Genomic DNA, 15,289 nt, shown 5'->3' with positions numbered 1-15,289 from the left:
TCTATATCTATATGCCATCATATCAGCTCTTTCACTACTCAAATATATCAAATGCATTCATTAAAGTAATCCTTTTGTATCATTTATGCACCTGCGTGACAGCCACGACGCTGAGTGGCCAGGTGATAAGCTACAGCCAAATCTCAAACATTGCTTCCAGCACTTTTATATAGCTATAGACAGATGTACATCCAGAACTGAAATTGTGAGCGATATATTTCCACGCTGTGATCCGTTGAGGTTTTGGCCACGCCCACATCATGACATATTTCCAGTGTCCAGCTTTAAGATGATTCTTAGCTGTTCAGCAGATGGTAATGCCTTGGTAACTCCATTTACACTCTCTAGCTGCATGATTTTGGATTAGATGAACGACGATCCTGAGCCCCGCCATGAAGCCACTGTCAAGAGAACTAAGCTAAAACTGACTGATTTGAGCAACTTTTTAGGCATTTCTCAGTTGTTCTCGAGTATAAAGCAAAAAAATTTCAATATCACTAAAATTTTGCAAACTGCATTTATTTGTTGTTGGTTGTTGTTGTTGTTATTGTAGTTCTTTTTGTTTACTCACAATCGATTTTGAAATTTAGTTTTTGAGATTCAAATACAAGATGCCATGCATATTGTTATTGTTGTTGTTGTACAATACATAGAAGGAAACGTGTGTAGCTGTGTGGGTGTTAAAGGGCGCGCGCGTGTGCGTGTGTGTGTGTGTAGGCTTAACGTTGTTTGCGCATATAATCTATATAGATATAGATATAGATATATATATGTTGTGTTATATATATTCATACATATATATCTATATTTAAATTTATTAATACATATAGACATATATATATATGTATATACATAAATATATATATATATATTCATATATATAATAAACAATTTAACATGACCGTACTGTCTTCGTGTGCCTGCCGCTGCCGCCGCTGCTGCTGCAGTCGACACTGATGTTGTTTCCGTTATATTGCCGCCGCCGTAACTTGTGGCCAACGCCTGAGGCTGACTCAAAGGATTTCACTAATATACATTTATATACACACATACATAAATATATATAAAGTATGTCTATAGAAGCAACTATGTATATATATATATATTTATATATAAATATATGTGTGTGTGCATTTGTGTGTGTGTGTGTACAGAGTATATGTAAGGAAGGACAAGGCGTTAGGGGCTGGGTTTGAAGGGCAACCTGCAAATCGTGAGAACTAAGCGGACGCATATAATTTATATAAGATATATGTAATAGTTTTAATATATATATATATTTACATACACACGCGCACGCACACGCACACGCACAAACGCACGCACATACGCACATATTTAGATATCCAGCTGGAGCTAGCTGACGCTAGAGCAAACCATCCCACTAACTTAACCAATCCCCTCTCATGCAGCGCGAATAGAACGTTGATCGAAGTGACCTAAGCAGAGACTGTAGATTATATAGATTTTAGATTACAGTTTACATCTTTTTTTCTATAGATTACAAATGACAGGTTCTATATACAAGAATCAAGAATCAAGAATCAAGAATCAAGAATCCGTAGGCTCGGGAAGAGAAAGTGAACAACAAACGAACGCAATGAACAACGAGCGAACGAAGAAGCAACAACTTGCGTCTTTTTTTTTCGTTTCTTTCAGAAGCTGGTTTTAGTTAAATCGAATCTTTTTTCTTTTTTGGGGACGGTGGATCTGTTTTTTTTTTTTCATTTTTCTGTTTTCTTTTTGTTTTCTTTTTTAGATATAGCTGCTGCCTGTATGTATGCTGGCAGATTTATAACTATATAGTAATTAATATAATAATAACTAGGGGCAATCGCTAGGCCTGCTAATCAAATTATCAACAAGTTTTTCTATTACAAAAAAAAAAAATACAAAATATAATATATGCAGCCCGTATACATACATATATATACATATGTATGTTCTATATATCTATGTATATATATTTATATATACATACACGTATATGCATAAATATGTATAGACAAATATATATACACACATATATATACACACACACATGCATATATATGTTTACGGAAAAGAAAACAACAACCAAACACGCAACTTAATATTTGAGTGATTTCTGGGATGGATAGGGTGCTCGCTATAACGTGGTGTGTGGGTATTGGGGTAGTGTGTATGCAGGTAGGTGGATGGATGGGTGGGTGGGTTGGTGGGAGGTTGGTTTGGTGTGTTGTGGTTGTGGTTGTCTGTGTTGTTTTGGGTTATTTTGATTGCGGGTGAGGTGCACACAGGATAAGAAGTAGTAAAATGCTTAGACGTATAAATATGCTCTCCTAATTTTAGTATGTAATAATCACATTAACTGTCGCTGGCTTTGTCATCGTCGATATTGCTATCGCTGTCGCTAACGACAATGCTATCGTTAACGGTAAAGCAACTGCTACCGATATTTTTATAGATGTTTGCATTGTATTGAATTCGGGAGCATGCGGACTACATGTGATGCCACTGCGTTACGGCCACATTCGCATTCTCGTTGAGACGGGCGATCTCCTCGTGCAGGTTGTGCCCCAGCCACTGTAGAAATATGCGATCGTATGCTGCCTTGCATAGCCTGAGCGGGTTGCCGCGCCTCAGACCCTGATCCGTTTCGCCGTACTCGTCCAGATAGGGCGGCTGCACAAAGCAGCCCTTGCCCCGGCCCAGGTAAACCACCTGGCAGTCGCGAATGCGCAAAAAGATTCCCACCTCGGCGCCGCAGTCGTGGGCATGATGCGTACAAGCACCCACCTGCTTCTCGCCCAGCTCCGGCTGGCAGCAGAACGACTGTCCGCACAGTATGGTCCCGCATATTAAGCACATTGTCGGCGTCTTCATCTCCTCGCGCTCGTTGTTCGGACAATAGATATCCGAGACACTGTTGATAAGATCGCTGTAATCCTCGAAGAGCTTCACCAGCTGTGGCAATGGCCGCAGGCATGGCATTATCACCATCGGCTGTGAGTCCGCAACCGCATCCGAAGAGCCAAGCGCCGCCCGTTTGACGGCGTGACGTCTGTTGACCTCGCGCTTAATGTGCGGATGGGAAGCGAAGCTCTGCATTATGGTGGCGTACACCGACTCCATGTCAAAGTAGACGCCCAGATGAGCGTCCATTCCCAAGTACTGGCACATCAAGCCAAAGCGATCTGGCTGGTAAGTGGGGAAGGAGTCGGGATAGTCGACATCGGTGATGCAACGGTAAAAGAGGCAGGCGCAACGCAGGAACGAGCTCATCTGGAGCTTGACGTACGTCACCAGCCTGGCCAGATGATTAGCCGTGCAGTCCGGTGGCACGAATCCCTCGTCCGCTATGTCTAGTTCCATTTCTTCAAACTCCTCGTTTAGCTGCACGTTCCGCTCCAATTGACTGACGCGGTACGCCATGTTGTGCCTTAGATAGAAGATCGCCATGTTGTGCCTGATCTTGTGTGGCAGCTCCTGCACGTACTGCAACATCGCCGCCGTTTGCGTCTCCTCATCCTCTTTTGGAGGACGGGCCAGCTCGGCCTCGTAGTCAAAGCAAATGATCGCCTTTGTCAAATTGGCCAGGAAACACGTCTGCAGCAAGTAAAAGTCGATCATGCTTCCGCTTGGTAGCATCTTCTTGTCGGCTGAAAGTGGAAGGTGATTCCATAATACTCCACTACCATTTGCAAAAGAGACATTTTGTGCACTTACCATCTGTAGCAATCAGAAGATTCGGCATGGTAAATGTGAGCTGTACCAACATGCGGAAGCAGTCCCATTCCAGGACACTGGGTCCCTGCTGGTTGAATATGGTCTCGTACAGCTTGGCGGCCTGCTCGCTCTGGCTATTGATTTGTCCCTCATTCAATTTAGTGGAGTAGAGGGCGCATGCGCGCACCAAGTTACTGACGCAGCTCTGATGGCGCATGGGTAGTTCGGCGTTCAGGGGCTTCTTTGTCGTATACAGGTAGACCTCAAGGGCCTGCAGTGTATAGCAGCAGGTGTCCCAGAGCAGCGAAACGTTTTCCAAATCACTATCAGCCGCAACTGTCGTGTTCTTCGGCTGATTACCGTGCAGTTGGCTCTGCTTGGCGTTGCGCAGCGCCGTATGGAAGGAGCCCATCACCTCGGTGTATTCATTATCCAATTTGGGAGTTTTTATGATCTGTGCGCTGCGCTCGAATTGGGCCATGTTGCCGATAATGCTTTCATATTTCTTGACCACTCTCGGACTGTCTTTCAGTCGCAGCCTGCTTAGCATTCGCATCATTTCAACAAAGCTGTCCAGTGGCATGTAATTCTCTACAGCGTCGCTCATTGCTTGTGTCGCCGCCTGTGGTTGCGAGAACTTGGACAACGCTTCACTGACTGGCAGCACTGCGTTGCTTAGAGTGCGACAGTAGGGGCAATGGAACTCGACGTTCTGTGTCTGGCTCTGCGACGCCCGATTACGCTGCGGCCGACGCAGCTCCTTGGACTCTTCGCTGCTGTAGTACTCCTTCCAGCAATTGTAGTGCATAACATGACCGCAGCAGCTCACATGCAGCGCCGATTTTGGGCCCTCGGGCATAGGAGTTGTGTAAATGACGCGCGACGTCTGCACAAATGCAGAGCTGACCAACGGCTGGTCGTTGCAGCTGATGCTGCAGTTTTCAAAGCAAAGAATGCACTTGAAACTGTTATTGCCCGCCTCACAGATGCAGCGGCGCGGACCCAGGCAGGATATAACCTTGCTTGGATCTGGCATCAAAGCGGCAGCGCCTTCCTCCTCTAGCGGCTCTGGTATATCCTCCCAGTCCATCATAGAGCTGCCTTGCTTCTGAGCTGCACCTGCAGAGCCCTCTTCGCTGGTATTGGCAAACATTTCAGCATTTGACTTCATGAACGACTTTTGTGCGTTCTGCATCTGGGCCATTATCTTGGCACGATGCTCGGCGGCCAAGCGCGAACGTGCCTCCTTCTCTGGGCGAGCCTGCTGCTCGGAGGTGAGTTGCTGATCCTCGCCCTGCTGCGGCTGTTGTGTGCTGCTGCCTGCGCCAGCAGCCGCTGACGAGGAGCTCACATTTGGCGCTTGCTTTGCTTGCAGATCTTTGTATCGCTTAATGGTCCACAGTACAAAATCACGATGTGCTTCCAACTAAAAGTGAACGGTATTAAGCGCTGCACAGGGAAATATGGCTACGTTGAGCACTTACGCGTGGACATCGCGCCAACTTCTCCAGTTTTTCCAGTAGGTCATGTTTTTGCGATCGCTCATAGAAGCTGAGGAATGGGTAATACCCACTGATCTCCTCCTGTATGGCAAAGCCTATCAGATGCAGCACCTGAGCAGGGACAGAGAGAGAGAGAGAGAGAGAGAGAGAGGAGTAAATTGAGAAGGGTTTTCCCAGATTTGATTGCATTCGCAGCTCTTACCTTTTGCAAATGACTCTCGGTAAAGGAACGACTGCGCGGGTCCAATGCACGCACTATGACCACTGTGATGATGGCGAAGAATACGTTGCACTGTAGGATGTTGGCCATAGAGCTGCAGCAAGTTGAACGGATTAGAAATATTGAATTCGTTGTTCCGAATAGTCTGCACTTACATGAAGGCCATCGTTAGCTGTGGCAACATTGGCGGCGGACAGCAGACGAGCTGCTTCTTGAGCTTGCGACGCTCGCGCTGCAGCTCCTCGGCCCTCGACTTGTCTTCCTTGGTATAGTGGTAAAAGTAAACGTTGAATTCCTCGTAAAAGGGCTCCTTTAGCTCATAGACGCCCTTGCTGTCGGCACCGACGGGTTTCTTAAAGGATGCCACCGTATTGATCACATCCTCAATGATGCTGTCGTTGCTACCGCCGTTGCCGTCTGGCAGAGCGCGCGAGAGCTCCGAATGCGAGTAAGATTTGATACAGAGCAGTTGTATTATCTCCTTGCGCAAGCGATCCTCCTCTGAGACGAGCGATACACCCGGCATCCAACGCTCGCCAATGATAACAATCAGCAGTTCAAGAAACTCATCGGTCATGGACAACTGGCGCATGAACTCATCATCCATCGGCGCTTGCAGCAGGCCAGACTCGTAATTCTTTTGAGCCCATGCGACCATGTTGAATTTGTTTAGCAAATGAATAAGAAATTCGTTGCTCTCCATCAGCGAGGCGCCGATCTGCAGGCAAACGATATCCCTGTCCAACATCTCCACGCGGCAGCGCACATTCCTATAGAAGTAAAGCTGATGAAGCAGCGAATAGCCATTGCGTCGCCACATGCCCGCGGCCACCTGGGCAATCATCGCCTGTGTGCAAAGCACTGGCTCAATAATTTCACGAGGCGTCAGCTTAATGTTGAGCGCCTCGGCCTCGGCTAGCAAGATGTCATAGGTCATATCGTGCGCACCCAGATGCAGATAGATGCCAGCGTAGAAGCGAGACAGCGGCAAATGTATAGAAACCGGTCGCGAGGACACATCGTATATCAGACAATTGGCCACATGATCGGCAACGGTCTTTGGTTCCACCTTCTCGCTGCCCACAATGAAGCTGTTGTTAACCAGCGCACGCACCGTCATCTTGTACAGTTTGCGCAGCAGCTTCACATCGCTGGCCGCCCACTCGATCACCTGGGATATAGTCGAGGCCAGTTTAATGTGCAAATTGAAAGCGCACTCCCACTCCGGTTCGTAGTCCATATGCTGGCCCATTTGTCGTGTTATCGACTCCATGCCCTGCATCACATTTAATACGCGCATTAACGCCTTGCAACCTGAACAAATAATGAATTTCAATTAATTAACTTGGGAAATCGATCGATAATCAAGAAGCCTTAGCATTTGCTACCTATTTTTATCAAGGCATTTAAGTTGTTTTTTAAATTAACTAAAATAATTGCCTAGCTCATTCAAGCGCACAAATATGAGCGAGACAGCGTGTCAGCGTGAAAGAGAGGGGAGCAGACACGGACAGCGGAGAGTTGTGAAAGTAGATACTAACCCTCAAGGAAACCATTGCGCAATTCATTGCTAAGTACTTCTGGCTTAAGACTGAGCAGATAGCGCAAATCGTACAATATGTAGTTGGCACGCTTAAAGAACGTCATGCTCGCGATGTTCTTGCTAAAATGGAGCGTGCGATTGTGTATGAAGTTCTCAATGGCGACGTGATAGAACGTATGCAGCAGTTTGTCAAAGATGCCCTCGTGGGCGATCAAATGATGAGCAATGCTTGGCACTGTGAACAACTGTACGCTGAGCGATACAATCGAGAAAGAGTGATCGTGATCATCGCTTATGAAGTCCTCCACAATGGTCGCATAGCGTCGCGAGAACTCCTGTGCCAGCACCATTTTGTTCTCGTACTCCATGAGCATTCCGGAGATAAGAAGACGATGCCAGCATGTGCGAGCCGTCTTCCATAGCTTAACATCGTACTCAAGTATGTGGCGAATGCAGAACGATTCATTCTTTTGCTGCACCAGCGTGGCGAACGTCTTACGGAATAGATAATGACGCACAAGAAACTCCTGGAACCAGCTAAGCAACTGCAGCGCAAATTGCTGGCACGCCACCGAGCTTATATTAAGCACTGACGTGCGCAATGATTGGCTGTGACGGGCATTGGTCAGCAGTCCGCTGGGCGGTATATTTTGGTTCTCAATGGCCGTCTTAAGGTCGTTGCATTTCTTGAACGTATCACACTTGACAACGGCACGGCCCTCGCGATCGATTGCAGCCACGATCTCCATGGCATCCCTGTGACGGCACTTGGCTATCTTTGTCAGTGTGTTTATGACCTGGTCAAAAGTGTGCGACTCGTCGTTATATAGAACTGTACAGAAGTTGGTGCCATCCAGCTCGCCATCTAGGCACTGTAGACTGGCGTTCGGCTCAATCTCCAGATAATTCACACAGAAAGCCAAAATGGCGCTGAAGCAGATCTCGACACGCTCCAGCACGGCACTGGTTATGATTTTGCTCTCGAGTGGATTCTTGCGGTTCGCCTGCGAAAACAAGTTTTAGATATTAGATATTGGATGAGGCAAAGGGCTTTTCTGAATACTCACCAGATGCAGCTCACAATATTGATCACGCTTCCAGGCCTCATCGTCGCCGCAATCGCAACAGCCACCTCCGCCGGAACTGGACATTTTGTACCTGTGAAAGCGATGCGCCGATCGCTTAAAGCAGTTGACGCACAGCACGCAGGTCGGATCGACGCCACATTCGCGGCAGCTGTAGGTGGGCTCACCATTCTTGAAGACCTTGCCACAAACGGTGGCCGTGTTGCCCTCCAATCGCAGTTTTTCGAGCGCTGTCTTCGGATTGTCGCCCAACATGAACTCGACAAGCTTATTGATGATCTCCTCGTTGGCCAGCTCCTCCTTGAACATGCATTTCACTGTAATAAAGTGGGGCAGAGGCGGTAGAGTGTTAATTTGTAATTGATCACGGTCCAAGATAGTAGGAAACAGAGAAGCTACTACAACTACAGCGATCTCGGCTCAACTTTAAACTTGCAAGTGGCAACTGATGAAGCGGACCCAGTCTCAGTGGAGCTGTCAACTTACAGGACCCGCAAGTCACGGCGTGCTTTGACTCCTGCAAGCGCTTGATCTCTTGCAGGAGCTTGGTTGTCTTGGCGCTCAATTGAACTTGCTCTTCGAGAGGCATATAATCAGAATACATGGCGCTATCTTCATCCGACTCATACATTGTTTCGTCTGCTCTTAGCCAGAAAGTAAATAAGTTCATGGGTTGGGGAGAGGATATGCTGGTTGGTTAATTTAAGGATTCAAGATTTCAAGCAAGCGAATATGTTCTTGTTCAGACGGTTCGCTCGGGTCAAGCTAAACGGGTTTGGTAAGTGGTCTGTCTAACGCTAACCCTACATGTACATGTGTAAAGTGTCTATTTGATCTTTTTATATTTATTTAATTTTTTTAATTATTTTTTTTTTTTAATATTTTTTTAATATTTGTTTTTTTTATTTTTTCTTTATATTTTTTTTTTAATTTTTTTTTATTTTTTATTTTTATTTTAATATTTTTTTGTCTGGAGGACGCGAGGCAAGAAGTCCAAAGTACAAATACTCACAAGTTGCTGCATTTGCATCTATAAAAAGGGAAGAGAAGAAGAGAGAAAACACACAAAAATAATAGATACAGAAATAAAACAAAATCAAAGTCAAATTTATAGTAAAATTTTAAGCAAGCAATATATAATAAATCTAAAGAAATCCAAACATATCGATATTATGGAGGGCAATAAGTTCGCCTCTGAAATGTGTGTTGTTAGTTCGTCTGTTAAGCTGAAAGTCTTCATGTTACACATGGTATACCACAGAAGGATAGACCCCCAAGCGACATAGAAATGGGTACGGCAAAACATATGTTTAACCCATGCAACAGTCGACTAACAGGGGTTTTTTTATGCAAACAATTCTAGTGTCTAATGATATAATACTCAAGAACCCAGAGCCACTATAACTATAGTTTGCATCGATTATTTCAAAATCTTGAAACCGCAATAGAAGCGAATGTAATGGAAATTGCTTTGACTTGTGCATGTCGTTTGAGTTCAAATGCATTATGATTACATGTAAATAAATGCTCAGCCCGAAATAATTAAAAAACACATCATCGGCAAAAACAGAAACAGACGCAGAATCAGAAACTGAAGCTGAAGCATCAACATCTGCATCAACGGTGGCGTATGAGTAATGTTCTTGGTTGTTGCTTTTGCCTCAAGTTGATTCGAGTTCATACAAAAAAATATACAAACAATAAAAAAAAAAAAAACAAGTTAGTCAATGTGGCTAAGGCAATTAACAAAAAGGTGACATTTGTACAAGAGCCAAGCACAAAGGCAATGAAAATCAAAAGCCAAATACATAAATGATTCGCGAATTGAAAGATCTGCAAAACAGCGCACGAATAGTCCCTCCTCTCTGTCCCTCTCCCTCTCTCTACATTCCGGCATATGCAAGCGTAAACGCAACCGCAGCCAGAGTAATCCAAAACTTCGACCCAAAGCCAAGCTAGATATTATTGACATCATTCAAATAAGCAAGACACAGAAACCAAAAACAATAACAAAAACAAAAACAGAAGCAAAACGGTTATGAGATACAAAAATGAACCGAAAAAGTACATTAATTCGGCAAACCTTCGGCAAACGGGTTTTGAGGTAATCAGAAATGAAATCGAATCCAATTGAGTCGTATATGTACGTAGTTATCTTTACAATTCGATGCAGTTCAAGGTCGCCTCATTACGAAAAGTGCGAAAGAAAGTCGAAAAGAGGGTTGCCATAGACGTAGCTTTTAGTTTTCGTCTATGGCGTGATAAGAGCAACAGCAAAATTGAGCGAGTGAGAGACAGAGTGATGGAAGGGCGGGGAGCGAAGCAGCGTGGTTTCTCTACAATCGCATCTGACGTCGCCAGAGGCTATCAGCAGCTGTGTTTTCTACCTACAATGTCTGCATTACGTTCACATATTGTGTCTATATTGTCACGTCCAGTTACATACACATACACATACATATATATATATAGTGCTGTCAACGCCTATTGCGCTAGTGCCGCAAACAAATCCTTTTGCATTCCCCATACACTTTGGCCCACTTTTTTGGCCGTAACTATAAGTGCATATACTCAAATTTTTTGCTGCTGCTGCTGCGGCTGTTGTTCTTGTTGTTGTTCTTGTTGCTGCTGCTATTAAACGTGTTGTTGATGCTTATGGCGTTGCAGCCTTGGCAATTGTGCGGAACATCGAAACAAAAGAGTGTTCCAGACGTTCCTTTGTTCCAGTTGCGCCTCAGCTGTTTGCGCATGACACAGCCTCGAATATGCAGTATATGCAGACGTTCCATTAGTTCCTTTATTCCAGCTGGAAATGGAAAAAACTTTCTTGCGCCTTGGAACGCAGTGCATTTTTTTTTTTCATTTTTTTTTTTGCATATATAACGTCGCCAAGATAATAAAACCGAAATTATCAAAATCTATTTTTCGCTATCTGCATTTTCGCTGACTCATTTTCGATAGCCACCAGTGTATTGTAAACACAAACTGACTGTAGGTGGCGTCTTACTTTATTAATTGCATTTCTTGAACCCCTAACAAGCAAGAGGAAACTGTCGCAAATTATTAAGGCGCTCCCAAAAAGAAAGAAATATCTGCCTGATTTATGCACGCTCCGGTCGTGATCACCTAAATGTGTCAGCTGAATAAAGAAGCTTCCGAGAACGACGCCACTGGCCACGTCACCTCACATCGCAGCAATTCAACTCGGCGGCCCATGAAAACGATGACGATAAAAACAATATCGAAATTTAAATATACACAAATACCTATATATTGTTTATGCTTATATACGAAATTGTTAATACTGAATAGGACATTTGACTTTTAGCTAAATCGAGCTGTGCACCACCAAGGAAAGGCAGGAATTATCGTCACTTCAAAGTTTCGAAAAGTAATAATCGGTGTATATGCAAGATTACGTGTCCCAAGTACAGTTCACCATCATTCATTTATTATCATTTCATAATTCCCTACTATAACAGCCGCTGCGTATTTATATACTGATAACGCCGTCAAATTCGCAGGTCAAAAACCCGTTTGCCGCATACCAAATGCAAATCATGTTTAAGCAGATAGCAAATATCCTTATTTTGTATAAATAATATGATCTTAACTTGTTGCATCAGTTCTGTTGTGGCTATAAATAAATATATATATATATCATGTGAATTCGCTTGAGAAGTTATTCAAAGATTGTGTCATTTCGATGCATAAAATAGTTGAAATACGATTAAGACCCAAAGATGACAGATGAGATATGTGAGAGAGGAGTTCGTTGCCGTGGATGGGAGGTCTTAGCTATGTCCTAAAGAAAAACGATTAAACCCCATTTAAATTCCATTCCAAACTCATAGAATGTAAACATAAAGCTTAGTAGCATAGGTTCGTCTATATATGATATAGAAATCAGAACTTGATATTGAAATAGAAAGTTTCAGCGATCGTCACGCCACAAAAAGTTTGGTGCCACCATCCACAACAATCATCCATCCCATTGAGCGAAAGCGAATGAAAGAAATGACTCATAGCACAAAATTCGGGATATCAACAAGGGGTCACGTAATTAATCTAGTATTTAATTTCTGGTATTAACATAATACGATCATTATAAACATATTTGTTTATAATTTTTAGGCAGGAAATGGGCTTATGACTCAGTGTTAGAGTCTATTTCACTGGCTGATGACATATCGGCCGGAAACCAGATTCTGATGTGTTTATATATGCATATATAAGCTCCTACATAGATCAGGAATATCTAACTTCTTAGATGTATAAAAGTTGAGGACAGGAAATCGCTTTGTTGATCAGGCTAAACTGGTTAATGATGCACCTTTGGCGCATGAAATCAGCAGCAAAACAGTTGCATAAAAATCAAGCTATTAGATATATATATATATATATATATATATATAATAAATATAAATGAAATAAAACTATATGAATACTACATACATAGCTTCTAACGGAATGTGGCACAAAACTAGTTTTGTTATTGTTGCTAGGCTGAGCTGGCTGATTTTGTAATAAATAAATGTTGAGTGTGTTGCAGGCGGTGCATAGAAGGTGAGACAGGTAAGCTAGACTACTCAAAAATCGTGCAATCAACTCGAATGAAAGGAAAAGCGGCTAAGCGAAAATTTGCGGAAATCCAATAAACAGCATAGCAGCATAATAGAAAAATAATACGAAACAGATTTCTGTTTAAGAAACATAACAAAAGAGACGACAAAGTACGAGAGAGAGCGAGAACGAGAGAGAACAACAACGTGACATATTCAATGACGACAACAATGAATTCGAATTCAAGAGCACGACTTCAATACAAGTATATAAAGACAACACACACAAGCGCGCACACACACACGCGCACGCATACAAGCACACACGCGCGTACACATTTTATGTGGGTTAGAGCGACTCACCTGTTTCCATTTCATTATGAACTTCGAAAAATTTGGGCGCTAGCTTTTTAAAGTAGTCGATGAAATCGTTGCGTGTCAATGTTCCAGCCTGCAGCGCGAGGCGCCATTCTTTTATTGGGGAGCTGTGGTCATGTTCGGTCGGTGGCACAACAACAACATCTTCCATATCGTAAGGATCCATATTTGGTTTTTGTTGTTACTCGATTGTTTCGATTTAATTCGATTTTGTTTCTCCTCACTCTCACTCTCTCTCTCAGTCTCTCCTTTGCACGCTCTCGTTCTAATCTATATCTTTATATATGTGTATGTATATATTTCTAGTTTGGCTTGTCCTTGGTTCGATATAACAGTTATTTTTTTGTTGTTGTTGTAGTAGTTGTTGTTGCTGCTTTTGCTGTTGATATTGTTTGCTGTTGCCGTTGCTACTATTAGTGATGCTTGCATTCAGGTTGTCTTCAATTTAGCTACTAAACGAAAATAATTAACGCAATTTAATTGTTTGGTTTTACTTTGATTGTTTTGTCGTTTGATTTATGTACATCCAAAAACCGAGTGCGCGCACTGACTTATTAACATACATACAACTGATTTGAGATGAGCTTAGGTATGTATTTGTTGTCTATGTAAGGCAATAACTATTTTTGTTTGCTTTTTGCGGTTTTACTTTTTAATATTGTTCATTTGACAATTTATACAAATGCTGCTGCTGCTGTTGCCTTCCTTTTCTTGTCATTTACATGCATACATCACATACATTTATGTTTTTGCAACTGTTGCTTGGCTATTATGTCAAATAGAATTATTATTATATTTATAATTTTATTATTATTATTGTTATTGTTATTGCTGATTTTGTTATTGTGCATGTACCGCTGCTGCTCCTGGTACTGCTATTGCCGTTGCTGCTGCGGCTGTCAGTGGATAGTTTTGCCAGCAAAACAAAAACAAAACGCATTCACGATGACAGCAAAATGACAATAACGTGTAAGTGCGAACGAGAGCGCGCATGCCAACAACAGTAGCAACCCACAGAAACGGCAATCAAATTTTCGATTAACAGAACAGAAACAAAAAATAGAAATAAAAAAATTTAACTTTTAAACATTCAGCTTGAAACGCAATATATGTATATACATATCAGAATAAATTTACATAGACTTATACATATGTAAATACAAATAAAGATGTATGCATGTATATATTTATATATGTATATATGCATGTACTTGGCAGGCAACAACAACTGCAGCCAGCCTTATTCTGCATGTTTAAACACACTCATATGTGCACAGATGCATATATATATAAGTATATATATATATATATATATATATATATATATATATATATATATATATATATATATGCATGCACATACACGTTCACTTGGACATAGTAACACCCATTTACATTCTCACACATACAAATATAAATATATAATATATATATATATCTATACATTTGTACAGGCTGGTAACCAACTATTTTCCGCTCACTCAATGTAAATGTAAAAATTAATATTATTTTGAGCTAAACATTGTTTTCATTCGTTATGTTCTTCATACACATTTCTTTTCCTTTTCTTTATGCTTTTCACATGCGCATGCATACATTTATATATATATATATAAACATATATATATATATATATATACATATATATATATATATATGTATATATATGCATGTATGATATATATGCGTTTTTATATTTTCAACAAATGCTTTTTTCTTTTGCTTTTGCACTTCCTACGCGAAATAGACAATTGTCGACGCTGGAGGAACGCGGCAGGCAGCTGATGAATTATACAAGCAAGAAAGAAATAAAAACACTCAGCTGCACACTCGCTCACACATACACTCGCACCTATACACATACATACACTATTTCTATATATGCACATATGTGTACATATAGTCTTTTGCTTTGATTTAAATAATTTTTTTTTTTTTCTTAAATCGCAAGCAGGCAGACTGTTCAACTGGCTGCTGCAATTTCGTAATATGCAATGCACGTTTCAGCTTAGCTTTGCTTTGCTTATCCGCTTTCAATTATTCGCGTTAGCTTTTGCTCGCGTACTACGCACTACGATTACGAGACACATTGACAATTTTTATATCGATAGCAACAATAATATCGATATGAATTTGTCCACTTTAAAAAATCCTTTTTACCGTTCAATATTATATATATTTTATATATATATAGTTTATATTTTACTAAATTATATTTTCGATTACAGAGTCCGAAGTCACTATGTCATTAAACAAAAACTCATTTGAAGTAGTTAATAGTGCTCTGCTAC

The 15,289-nt window shown here is 41.9% G+C and overlaps 1 protein-coding gene across 5 annotated transcripts; it reads right to left on the bottom strand.

Annotated features, from left to right (window-relative positions):
• Positions 1–2,050: 2,050 nt before the first annotated feature.
• Positions 2,051–15,060, bottom strand: LOC111603386 (E3 ubiquitin-protein ligase UBR1). Of its 5 annotated transcripts, none has more exons than XM_023320945.2 (11): positions 14,867–15,060; positions 12,984–13,450; positions 9,071–9,088; positions 8,545–8,697; positions 8,041–8,375; positions 6,972–7,977; positions 5,586–6,744; positions 5,413–5,524; positions 5,193–5,321; positions 3,709–5,134; positions 2,482–3,641 (listed from the first exon to the last, which is right to left on the bottom strand). In XM_023320945.2, the coding sequence occupies exons 2-11, from the start codon at positions 13,162–13,164 to the stop codon at positions 2,482–2,484; spliced, it is 5,679 nt and encodes a 1,892-aa protein (XP_023176713.1). In that variant the 5' UTR covers positions 13,165–13,450; positions 14,867–15,060. The 5 variants fall into 5 exon arrangements, with proteins under 5 accessions (XP_023176715.1, XP_023176713.1, XP_023176714.1 ...); XM_023320946.2 differs by lacking the exon at positions 14,867–15,060 and adding an exon at positions 14,737–14,755; XM_023320947.2 differs by lacking the exon at positions 14,867–15,060 and having other exon boundaries at positions 2,051–3,641; positions 12,984–13,764.
• Positions 15,061–15,289: the final 229 nt, after the last annotated feature.

This window comes from Drosophila hydei, unplaced genomic scaffold, assembly GCF_003285905.1.
Source record: "Drosophila hydei strain 15085-1641.00,03,60 unplaced genomic scaffold, DhydRS2 tig00000250-arrow-arrow-pilon, whole genome shotgun sequence".
Classification (NCBI taxonomy): Eukaryota; Metazoa; Arthropoda; class Insecta; order Diptera; family Drosophilidae; genus Drosophila; species Drosophila hydei.
This window is presented reverse-complemented; position numbering and strand designations above follow the sequence as displayed.